The sequence below is a fragment of the Asparagus officinalis genome, chromosome 7 (assembly GCF_001876935.1).
Source record: "Asparagus officinalis chromosome 7, Aspof.V1, whole genome shotgun sequence".
NCBI classification, from domain to species: Eukaryota; Viridiplantae; Streptophyta; class Magnoliopsida; order Asparagales; family Asparagaceae; genus Asparagus; species Asparagus officinalis.
The window spans coordinates 60,981,391-60,993,965 of NC_033800.1; the positions used below are offsets into that span (position 1 = coordinate 60,981,391).

The following is a 12,575-nucleotide window of genomic DNA, read 5'->3' on the forward strand; positions in this document are numbered from 1 at the left end:
CCAAGACGTAACTGGTCATGCGTGTCCACCATCCCTTGGGTAGTGAGAAAGCCCAACCATAGCACCTAGAATCTGGTGGAGGTAATCTCCTCCCAAGATGAGCCAGACGGTTCTTCACGGTAGGAGCAGCTGCTGATACCTCGCCCGGGGGTGCAGTATTAAGACCCGTGATCCCTGGCCGAAGACCGCGGATGTAATGATACCCGGCAGAACCAGGAGTCTTATGGTGAGAAATATATCCACACTGAACCCGCTCAGCATCATGGGTAAGATGCCAAGACATCTGTCGCTCCACGGCCTGTCCCTCCAAATGGGTGAAAGAATATTGACGAGGAATGGAGGGAATATACAGGAGAGCTCCCTCATGAAGATTCAGCCAATGCTCCTCGGTAAGAGTCAACGTAGCAGGATCCTCCGTGTGATCCCCGAACAGAAAACCGGGCTTCTTTAAAGCCTCAGTGGAAGTAGAATCTGCAGTGAAGGAGGCGTCCGTAATCAGCTGGCGTAAGCAATGGCGCCCTCCATCCCGTATCAATCGATAAGATTCATCGGAGCGGTCTCTGTCGAATTGAGGGAGTAGACCAATGGCCTGCCTGATGAAAGCCGAAGAAAAGACTTCCCTGCTACAACCAGTAGGGGCATGATGTGGGAGACTGCCCGAGGGGAACTCGACTGTAACAAAACACAAGAATGGAGTCAGAAAATCCATCTGATAAAGAAGCGAGATAAGATCATTCAAGGGATAATTAGAGAGACGATTTTGAGTGTCCTACACTGGAAGAACGGTATACATCACCACGTGGATAACGTGGTAACATACACTGGCCTACTAGGTGTAGGACGACACAAAATCGCCCTAATATACCAGAAGACTTGAATTGGCTAAGCAAAACAAGTCCGAAACCTTAACCTCCGCGAAAGAGGGTATCGGTTCTTCCTTAATAACCCGCGAATGGGTCAATCAGGGATACAGAAATAAAGATTCTCACCCCCAAAAAAGGAAGCCGCTGGAGGGGAGGATGCTGCGGGAACTTCTTCCTCGCTAGGCTGCGAATGGGATCGACTCCTAGGAAGTCGAGATCGGCGTGGAGGCATCGAAAACCTGCAATGAAGAGCAACAAGTCAGATACAATATAAAGTATGGATACACGAAATATAAAAGGGAAATTAAGAACTTGAACTAAAGTCCTATGAATAAGTAGGCTTTTATAGTTGAAGTCTAATTAAACCTACAAATTTCGTGCATGCTAAACAATGATTGTCATTTTACGGTGAATTTTGGTGAAATACCCAAAATACCCCTCGTGTTCAAGGCTAAATTCGGGTCAAGGACACGCTCGATTTGGGTCATGGTCATCATATTTGGTCATCTAGCACCCTAATACCCCCAATTTTGGTTAATTTTGCAAACAAACCCTTTTTTTATAAAATTTAGCCGATTTTGCAAATAAACCCCTCCAACAACTTTTTGGTCCTCTTGCATAAAGCACCCCTCAAACTTTCGACCAAATGAGCATGTAATCTAGGTCCTAACTTCAGTCCTTTATTACATGAACACCACCTCAATTCTCCGGCTAATTTTGCAAATAAACCCCCAAAAAGATTTCGGTCCATATTTGCACATAAAACCCTCAACAATTTATGATCTTTTTTGCATGAAACACCCTTCAAAGTTGTGGCCAAGTGGGTCTAAAGTCCAAGCCTCAAAATTTCAGTCCCATTTTGCATAAAAGTCCCCCAAATTTCGGCCCCATTGCAAATTTTGCATAAAACCCCCCAAAGCTTTGTGCATCCACAACCCATCATCAAAGAGCCTATCTTTTAACTCATGAGAACAAAAAGTTGTGATCTTTGCATAAGAATTCATAGCATACCCCCATCACAAACATAAAGCTACAATCTTTCTTGAAAAAGAGGAAAGTTTTGAAAGAAAACTTACCTAAATCAAGAGTTTGAACTTGAGGATGAAGGAGGAACCCTAGCTTGAAAGGAGAAAATTTCGGCCAAGGGGTGAACCCAAAATCCGAAATTTTTGTATGGAGTTTATGGGTTTAGAGTTCTTGGAAGGTAAAGAACAATGGTGGAAGGATAAAACAAGGAAGAAGAAAGAGTTTGAGAGGGAAAAGGAAAGAATTCCCTTTTGAAAATATGGAAAGAAGGGGGAAACAAAAAAGGAAACAAAATCAAAACAAGAAAGAAAGCTAAGGAGGGAAACAACAAAAGAAGGAAAAAAGGGGGGGGTGTTCGGTTTTGGCCAAGACACCCCAAGGGGTGTCTCGGCAAAACCGAGACACCCCAAGGGTGTCTTGGTTTTGTTGGGACACCCCTTGGGTGTCTTAACCCAATTTTGACCCTCCGAACCCTTTTCGAAGTCCGAATTTGCTTATTTTTCGCCGGTTGTTGGATATTTCGACAAGATCCATACTAATCAACACCAAACGGTTCGAAACCCTAGGGTCAACGCCGGTCAACGTGTAATCCTAGGTCAACGCCAGTCAACGCGTTGCGACCAAAAGTCAACGTTCGACGATTCGAAACCCTAGGGTCAACGCCGGTCAACGCGTAACCCTAGGTCAACGCCAGCCAACGCGTTGCTACCAAAAGTCAACGGTCGACGATTTGAAACCCTAGGATCAACGCCGGTAAACGCGTAACCCTAGGTCAACGCCAGTCAGCGCGTTGCGACCAAAAAGTCAAAGTTCGACGCTCAAAACCCTAGGATCAACGCCGGTCAACGCGTAACCCTAGGTCAATGCCAGTCAACGTGTTGCGACCAAAAAGTCAACATTCGACGTTCGAAACCCTAGGATCAACGCCGGTCAACGCGTAACCCTAGGTCAATGCCAGTCAACGCGTTGCGGCAAAAAGTCAACATACAGTGATCTGAAATCCTAGGTCAACACAATGTGATGGAGGTAGTTCAAAGTCAACTCAATGACACGAGCCAAACTCAATTCATCAGCTGTAGACTCGAAACTCCGACGACGGCCAGGCGATAAACGCAGTGCCGGAAGAACTTCGGTTATTCGTCAAAGCATCGAATAGACCGAAAATCGAAGGAGTCAAGAATTGAAGCTAACTACAGGTCTTTTACGCCGACTGAAGGTTGGACCAATCATATCCAAAGTATTCCAGCCTCTTCTATAAAAAAAACGAGTCTGGAACGCTTTGGAGGGGGTATCTGTAGGCATCGAAAATCGCCTATAGGCCTCTGCGAACAGCTCAGTGTTAAGGAACGACGATGAACGTCACTATCCGGTTCATAGCAGTTCAATTGACGTCGGTGAACGCTTGAAGTGAATCGACGAACTACGCGAGCCGACAGAATTCTGGAACTACGAAGACACGGGCTAATCGGGAGCCCCGCAATATTTACAAAAGGAACAACGCCCTTCGTGTCTCGTTCATCCTACAGATAATCCAACCATCGGAGCTGATAGAACTCTTCGTCAGACTTCCAACGCACTTCGAATCACTGAAATCCGAGTTCGGACGAAGAATTTACAGTGGAAGCTGACGAATACACCTCAACGGAGCGTCTCGGTTAATGTGAGACACCCCAGGGGTGTCTTAGATTTTCTGAGACACCCCAAGGGTGTCTCGGAATTTCCGAGAAATGTGAGACACCCCAGGGGTGTCTTAGATTTTCTGAGACACCCCAAGGGTGTCTCGGAATTTCCGAGACACCCCAAGGGTACCCCAAGGGTGTCTCGGATTTTCCGGGACACCCCAGGGGTGTCCCAATGCGGATTTGACCCCCTAAAGCGGTTTTAACCGCTCCGTTATCCCTCGTGCCTATAAATACAAGCCTTAGGCCTCATTTTTTCAGATCTGGAATTTTGGAGAATAGGCGAAGCCCTGCCGGAGTGAAGAGTGATCGAACACTTCAACACAAAGAGAGTTCTTCGTCAGATCTACTTTACCCGTACCCGAGCCTTAGTATTGCCCCTTACGGTGATACTAAGAAGAGCAAATATCTCGCTTTATCCGAGATAGGCGCTTTAAGTTTCTAGATCTCCTCGCGGATCGACGAAGCTCTGGATCAGATCTGATTGCCAGGTAGTCCACGGATATCGACGTCCCCGTCACAGGCTAAAGACTCACGGATTGCCAGGTAGTCCACGGATATCGACGTCCCCGTCACAGGCTAAAGACTCACGCAAGCAAGAGACGACAAACGGATCTTGTATTTATTTTCAAGAAAGTTATAATTTTTATTTCTTTGTTATTTGAATTCATTTGTAACGTTTAAAGTTTAATGAAATCAATGATGAAGGTAACTTTTGACGAAAATACCCGGTAACGCGTGTTAGGCGTTGACTTATCCCTTCTTAGGATTCAGGATAAAAGTTCCCAGACTCGGATTCTGGTGTCTTTTTCACTCGGCGAAAGACTAAACCGACAACGCGTGTTAGGCGTTGACTTATCTCTATTTAGGAGTCGAGATAAAGTTCTCCGTGCGTGTAAGGCACAACGCGTGTTAGGCGTTGACTTATCTCTATTTAGGAGTCGAGATAAAGTTCTCCGTGCGTGTAAGGCACGGATTATGGTGTTATTAATAACAACCTCTATTTAGGAGTCGAGATAAAGTTCTCCGTGCGTGTAAGGCACGGATTATGGTGTTATTAATAACAACATGTCACAATATCGAATATGTGAGTTTTTATCCTTTTTTACGATCAAGGACTAACCGGTAACGCGTGTTAGGCATTGGCTTATCCCTACTTAGGCTTTGGGATAAAATTCCCTAGATTTGGATTCTGGTGTCTTCTTCAATCGGTGAAAGACTAAACCGACAACGCGTGTTAGGCGTTGGCTTATCCCTACTTAGGATTCGGGATAAAATTCCCCACGCGTGTAAGGCACGAATTACGATGTTATTAATAACAACCTACCATAATATATAATATGTGAGCTTTTGTTCTTTTTACTGTCAAGAACTAACCGGCAACGCGTGTTAAACACCGACTTATCCCTACTTAGGATTCGGGATAAAATTTTTTGTGGGTATAAGACACGAATTATGGTGTTATTAATAACAACCTGTCACAATATCGAATATGTGGACTTTTGTTCTTTTTACGGTCAAGAACTAACCGGCAACGCTTGTTAGATACCGGCTTATCCCTACTTAAATTTCGGGATAAAATACCTCAGATTGATATTCTGGTATCTTTTTTAATCGGTAAAAGACTAAACCGGTAACGCGTGTAAGGCATTGACTTATCCCTACTTAGAATTCGGGATAAAATTCCCCATACGTGTGAGGCACGGATTATGATGTTATTAATAACAACCTGTCATAATGTCGAATATGTGAGCTTTTATCTTTTTTACGGTTAAAGACTAACCGGCAACGCGTGTTAGGCGCTGACTTATCCCTACTTAGGTCTCGGGATAAAATTCCCCGCGTGTGTTAAGCACGGATTATGAGAGTTAAAAAGATGGTGTCTTCTCTTGGGTCAAAGACAAACCCGATACTGGAAAGGAAGAATTTTATATTCTATTTTCAATTGCAAATGAGACTCGAGTGGGATTTTCACCTCGAGAATCTGAAGAGTGAAACTAAGAGTAGGATCTCCACTCCGAGAATCAAAAAGATTTAGATAATCCTAACTGTCGGAAGGTTTGATTACCGAACTAAAGGTAAATTTCTTATTTATCGAGAGTGAATTGTGATTATGATCCTAACTGTAGGAAGGTTTGACCAAGTGGGAGTTTGAGGTGACCCTAATTGTAGAAAGATTTAATCACTTGATTTGAAAGTGAACCTCTCATTCATAGAAGGAATCGAGAGGGGATTTTGATTTTGACCCTAACTGTAGGAAGATTTGACCGAGTGGGAGGTTTGAGATGATCCTAACTGTAGGAAGGTTTGATCGAGTGGGAACTTTGAGATGATCCTAATTGTAGGAAGGTTTGATCGCTCAATTCGTGGACCTCTCGTTCATTAAAGGAATCGAGAGGGGATTTTGGTTGTGACCCTAACTATAGGAATGTTTGACTAAGTAAACAGTAAGAGTAGGAATACAAATTACAGTAGGAGTGTTAATTCGTACAAATTACTCAAAAAGGGTTCCTGGTGTTAAGTGGCAAATACATAATACGGAGGGGTTTGATAATCGTCAATGATCAGGAGATTAAAATTCTAAATACTATGTTCGGACTCTAACAATGAGAATGTTGAGTGTACAGACGTAACGGAAGTTTGTGTGGGAGTTTCTTATTCATCAACTTCTTGTAGTGACCGGGTTATCCCTAAAAATACACTATGTAGAATTTTTCCGAAAACTTCTCGTTACATGAATTATCCATCCCTAATTTTTTTACAAAACTGGGTCTAATATTAAACTCAGTTGGATGACCGGGTTATTCTTAAGAATATTATGTATAAAATTCTCCAAGAACTTCCCGTCGAAGGTAGGAAACAGTTTAAACTCATATACCTATTGGAGTACCGGATAGCAGTTTAACCTCATATACCGGTTGGAGGATTGAGAAGCAGTTTATACTCATATACTCTTCGGAGTGTTCGTTCGACTTAATTGAGCGTTATGACGCCGGCTTCAACTAATGTTTAGATGCTATTCTTGAGAGTGAAGCAAGCCTTGGTAGGATGAAGGATCCTCCTATAGTACACACAGTACTTCAGATCCACAGTATTGTCCGCTTCCTCCTGATCTGCGATAGGTGGTAGCTTGATCTTGTTATTTTTAAAAAAGGACTCGAAAATGACTGGAACGTCTTCGTCCTTGAAGGAGTACTCCTTTTGGAGTATTGGATCCGAAATCTTTTGCTGTTTTTGGAGTTGTTGTTGTGACGTCTGATTAACGTTAACAACTGCTGTAGGTGCCTTGTCCTTACCACGGGAGGCGAAGTTCGAGTTCGGAGGATTAGCCGTCGGTTGGCTCCTCTCGGCCTTCTTCCTTCGGAGGAAGCGTTCGGCCTGTTTTCCGTGCACTTTCAACTCTTTTCAGGTGTTGGATGGTGCTACTCCTATAATTTCTAACACGTCCAAAGAGAGGTTATTGTGGCATGTTTGGAGGATAAAGTCCTCTGTGATCGGATCTCGGCAGTTCATCGCCTTATTCCGGAAGCGCTTGATGAAATCGTCGACCGTTTCTCCGTCCTCTTGTTTCTCCTCAAAGAATATCCTGATGGATATCTCGGCGTCGTCATCAAAGAAGTTACCGAGAAACGAGCTCTCCATATCGTCCCCGCTGTTAATATTTCTAGGCTTGAGACGGCGATACCAATCAAAAGCAGGCCTGCGAAGGGTGTCAACGAATGACCGAACCATCAAGGATTCGTTGTCAGAAATCATGCCTAAGTGGGATTTGAAATAGATCAAATGTTGAGTGGGCGAGCCCTTCCCTTCGAACGGCGTGAAGTTGATCAGGTTGAACTTTACCGGAAACGGGATCGAATCCCACTCTCTTGGGTAAGGACACGGAATCCCGGTCTTCTTCACCTCTCGAGCAGATATCAGAGCGTCGATTTTGCTCTCGAGATCCTTCATCTTTTCGTCCTCGTCTATATCCTGTTTTGGATAATTTCCGAGAGGAATAATACGGCCACCCCCAGCATTGTCATCTCCGGTAGGACCACCCCTAGCGTTTTGGTCAACAGGAGGGTTCTCAGCATTGATACGTTCATCCACATCTGAATTGTTACCTGCTTGGTTAGTAAGGTTGCGATGGCTGGATTCACCGAATTGATTGGACAAATCCCGAATTTGTTGGTCAAGCTCTTCCTTCATCCGTATCATGATCATTTCCAATTCGAACTTAAAGTTCTCTTTTTGCCTAGCCAAAGCGTCCTCGATGATTTTGGTCATTTGTTCAGCGTTGATCATGAACGCCTCACGAGATCGTCCTATGCTGGACATCGTATTGTCAGAAACGATGGCAGAGTTCGCATCTGATGCTTCATTATCTGAGGATAATCCGCTATTCATCCTCTGATAGTCCCTACGCCTAGTAGTTCCCGCACGCAACCGAGTTATACGTTGGGATACGTCCGAAAAATAACGGGGACTAAAACTTCGCGTTGACTTCCATTTATCGACCATATTGATGGTGACCTCTGGGAGTTCATCATCTTACGTAACTAATTTTTTCTATAGAAACGCTTTGGCTTGGACTTGGACGTTCTGGTGGAGATCTTTTTAAATACCGAGGCTCTCTGTGGAGCAGTCTTGGGGCAGCTACACGTTGATAATACTGTCCTGATAAGTTTGATACATGGACAATGAAAGTCCGCTTCCCGGATACTTCTCTTTCGAGATTTATTAGTACCCCTAGTCTGATAGTACAACTCATCGATGTTGCAGTCAGAATAACCTATCGGCTGTTAGTTTGATTCCTCAAGTGGAACGCTGTTTCGGCGTGTCTTCTGAATAGGTAGTGCTTTATTAGCTTTAGCATGAGTCACACGTTTGGAATCACACCCGTGTGAGGGTAAAATTTTAACGGGCTCCTGGTTTTGTGCAGGCACCTCCCCGTGGGTAATTACGGGAATCAACTTATTAGGAGGTCGCGTACGACCCCCAATCCGGATGGTTGCTCGGGGTTCCTTCAACGGTCTCAAGCGTTCCTTAACAGACGCTTTGTCTTGATCTTCGTGTAAAGGATCCAGACGAGCCTTCAACGGAATTCTAAATTTGGAGAGATCCACGCAGTCGTTGGGCTTCACCGAAGGTGTGGGAGCAATAGGAGCGGGATCCGAAGTTGACGAAGGCTGAGGAGCAACGTTGCTTGCTTTGGCCTTAGGCGTTGATTTGACCTTTGGCATCCAAATTTGTTTGGATCTTGGCGATCTCTTAATCGCCTCTTCCTTTTGTATTTTTTGTGCTTTTCGCGTAAGGATCTGGGTATGCGCAAGAAGTGCGCGACGCTTCTGAATACGCTTCTCAAGAGTGGAACTGTTCCTTTTGACACGAACCCATTCGTTAGTAGGTGGTTGGGAGGAGGTTTGCGAAGCTTGCTGTGGAAGTGACTTAGCTACTTAGCGCTTTCTGAACTCCAGATCCGCTTGGTAACGGAGTCCGTCCATCTGATCCAAAGCCTTGGCGAATTGACGCGTGAGACGTTGGCATTGCCTTTGACGTGCTCTCCTTGATAGAGTTGATGCGCCTTCAGCAGTTAACTCATTGATCGCGGAGGAGTTCAGATATGCAGATCTGATCTCATTGGACACCGGCGGATCGTTGTGAGGTGCGGTTGCAGCAACGGTAGTAGGGAATTCGCCTTCTTGAGTCTTCAGATCTAAAGGTCAGCGGATCTTTCGGGCGAAGGAGACCCTCCTGTGCTTACGAGGAGAGGCAGATCTGGAGGAGGAGGAGGAGACGTACTCCTCGAACTTCTGTTGGTCGAACTCGTATTCGACCTCTTCAGCCACGAGGATCTTGATCGTCGGCTGCGGCACGACAGCCTCGGTGACGAGACTGTTGGCTCCCACTATGGTCGTCAGCTTGTTTGGGTGGAAAATCGATTTCTTCATTGTATAACTTATTACAACTTTAGTCTTACAACAAGTTTAAAAAAAGATCGGTTTTTTTATAAGACCTTTACACAATGAAATTAAAATTACAATCTCCTTCAAACAAACGCAACGGGTGTTTATCGCCTGTTGCTTGCGTGGAATCTTTGCCTGTGATGGGGACGTTGATATCCGTGGACCACCAAATAATCAGATCAGATCCGGAGCTTCGTTGATTCGCGAAGGAATCAAAAAACCGAAGCAATTATCTCGGTAACAGCGAGATAACCACTCTTCTCGAGATCACCGCAACGGGGCAATCTCAAGGGAAGGAATCGGGCTGCAGATCTGACGAACTCCTCTTCTTTATGCCGAAGAATTCGCTGATATCTCCTCCTCTCTGAAATTCATGACTCTTTAGTTTTCAGTTCGGCAGGGCTTCGCCAACGCTCGAGAATTCCAGATCTGAAAAAATAAAGGCCATGGGGCTGTATTTATAGGCTTCAGGAGCCCTGTTTTCGGATAAGAACGGCTGATTCCCTCTTATCCTCAGTTGTAACCACTTAATCACATTCATGAATGATATTAGATCAGTTGAAACAAATCCAGGCGGTTCGGTCGAAAAACGGCTTTAAACTGCCAAAATCTGATTTTCGGGTCTGCGGACACCCATGGGTGTCTCGGCCTGGCCCTTAGCTGAGACACCATGGGGTGTCTCGGCCTGGCCGAGACACCTCTGGGTGTCTCGCCGAGGCCCGGAACGTAGTTCTGAGCGTCTTGTCCGTTTCAGCTGTATCTTCGTCGTCCGAACTCGGAATCGTGCGATTCAAGATGCGTCGGAAAGCCGTCGAGAAGATCTACAAGCTCCCATGATTGAACCATCTGTGGAGTGGACGGGACATGGGGGTGTTTCGTCTTTTGTAAGTGACACGGCGCTCCCGATCAGTTCGTGTTTTCGTTATTTCGAAGTTTCGTTGCTTCGCATGGTTCGTTGACTCACTTCATGCGCTTGTCAATGTCGATTAAGCTTCTGTGACTCGGATAGTGACGTTCATCGTCTTCTCTGTGCCTCGAGCTGCGTGTGAGGGCCCATAGGTAATTTTAGACGCCTACACAGTGTAGTGCGAAGACAAAGGGGTGACACTGGGATTGCTATGTTTCATCGGGACTAAGACTAGTGCAAAGCCAGACTGCACAAGCATCCAAATTATGGAAGCGTAGTGGTACTTTGGTGTCCATTTAGTGCCAAATTAACTAAACGAGGAGTCCATTGTGGATTTATGAGAGATTTGGGTTCCTTCCCTCTTACAACTAACTTTTAGGGAAAGTTCTCCTAGGTCTCTTGTGTAGCGACAACTGACGAATCAATGAAGATTTGCCTCATTCTAGTAGTTAGATTCTAGTAGTCCCTTTCCCTTTACCTAACTCCCGTAAGATTCTAGTAGTACCTCAGTTGACTTTTGATAACCCTGCAGGTAGGTGCAGGGATCCTCGCTATTCCTGCAGTCACAGACGAAGCTGGATTCCTTGCCTCTGCTATAGTGTGCATACTTTGCTGGATATATATGGTAACCGATTTCTCCATGTGTTCTACAAAGTTCAAGATACTAGTAATTTAAAAATTTTCCAGGGAGGAGGTAATAATATTACCTTATTCTTTGAATTCGAATAGTAAATTATGTTTCAGCCTTACCTCCAAAAAAGATTTATGTTTAAGCAAATAGCACTAGGACTTCTTAGGCTGCCTTATACATTTCAGGTAGTGACAGGATTGTTGATTGCAGAAGTTAATGTCAATACAATGTGTGAGCTTGGTTCCGGAGGTGTCTCCCTGGTAATGAAATTAGTTCTTTGGAATATCTATTTGTTACATTTTATTTCATCATTTTCTTGATTTCATAATTGTTCTGGTAGTGACTTGGACTATGCAGTCACAATGGAATCCTTGGCCACTTTGCGATCATATTAAATATGCATCTGTTATTTCTTCTTTCATTAACCGGTAGATAAAAAATAGTATTTCTTCTAACATTGATAATAGTCCATAATGGACCTCTCATCTAATTATAATTGGGATTACTTATCATGCAGGAAAATTGTACTGTAATAAACGGTATATTTACTGAATACACTTAAAAGTGTTACGGAATTGTTAAACATAATATATACATGACTAAATCTGCAATGAAAAATATGACCTTTTCTCATTCTGTGGCAAAATCCTTCTTTTGTGTTATATCATATGAGACCTTTCCCTCCCAAATAATAAGATCATCAAATTTGTATGATGTTAAACATTGAAATAAAACTTCCTTACTACAGAAACATAATTTGAATCACAAAACACACTTGGACCGAAGCATAGACTAAATGTGAAGACACATAGAAATGCATACATATGCATGTGCATATAGATACATGCATGCATATAGATATTTTTATTGGCGAGAGAGAATTAAGGATGCCGAAAGTAGAAGCCTGTTACTATATAACTGTCGTTTTGTGATATTTCAGGTGTCAATGGCGATGAGAACCATTGGGAAAACTGGAGTCCAGGTTGCTTGGTAAGCATTTATGTTGTAAGTCTCCGCACTAGACATTTTCTTGAAAAATAGTCTTGTTTAGTGGTTCAATGCAAGAGAAGTGAAGGTTTTGATGGCTTTAAATCTGTGATAAGCAAACATTGATCCTACTAATATATATAAATGGATAAGAGCCTCTGCCATGATTGTATCACGATATAAGAATGGTTCTTCCACTATTGTATTTCACTGCTTATAATGTATCAAGTTACCTCTAACGGACACACAATCTGTCTTTTTTATCTTTTCTCATCTAGTGACAATGGCTAGACTCATAGGTATTATAACAAAAACAAACAAATTGATTAAGAACAATCAGATAAAACATAATAGGAAGAATAGTTACACATACATGGTTTACTGTCAAATTGTGAACAGAGATTTCTAATCGCATTGTAAGGTATAAGAGGTTAAATATCTCCAAAGCCTCACCCCAAATAAACCCCATATATTAAATGCAGAAATGTGGTTGCCTCTCATATAATATATATCCTATAGCAAATTGGAATTCAG

The 12,575-nt window shown here is 43.5% G+C and overlaps 1 protein-coding gene across 1 annotated transcript in view; it reads left to right on the forward strand.

The window, feature by feature from the left end:
* The window catches only part of LOC109849764 (tyrosine-specific transport protein), a 31,955-nt gene that overhangs the window by 9,627 nt on the left and 9,753 nt on the right, over nucleotides 1–12,575 (forward strand). The window contains exons 3-5 of the mRNA XM_020419636.1: nucleotides 10,956–11,048; nucleotides 11,240–11,314; nucleotides 11,995–12,044. Coding sequence (XP_020275225.1) covers nucleotides 10,956–11,048; nucleotides 11,240–11,314; nucleotides 11,995–12,044 — 218 coding nt within the window. The remainder of the gene's footprint in view (nucleotides 1–10,955; nucleotides 11,049–11,239; nucleotides 11,315–11,994; nucleotides 12,045–12,575) is intronic.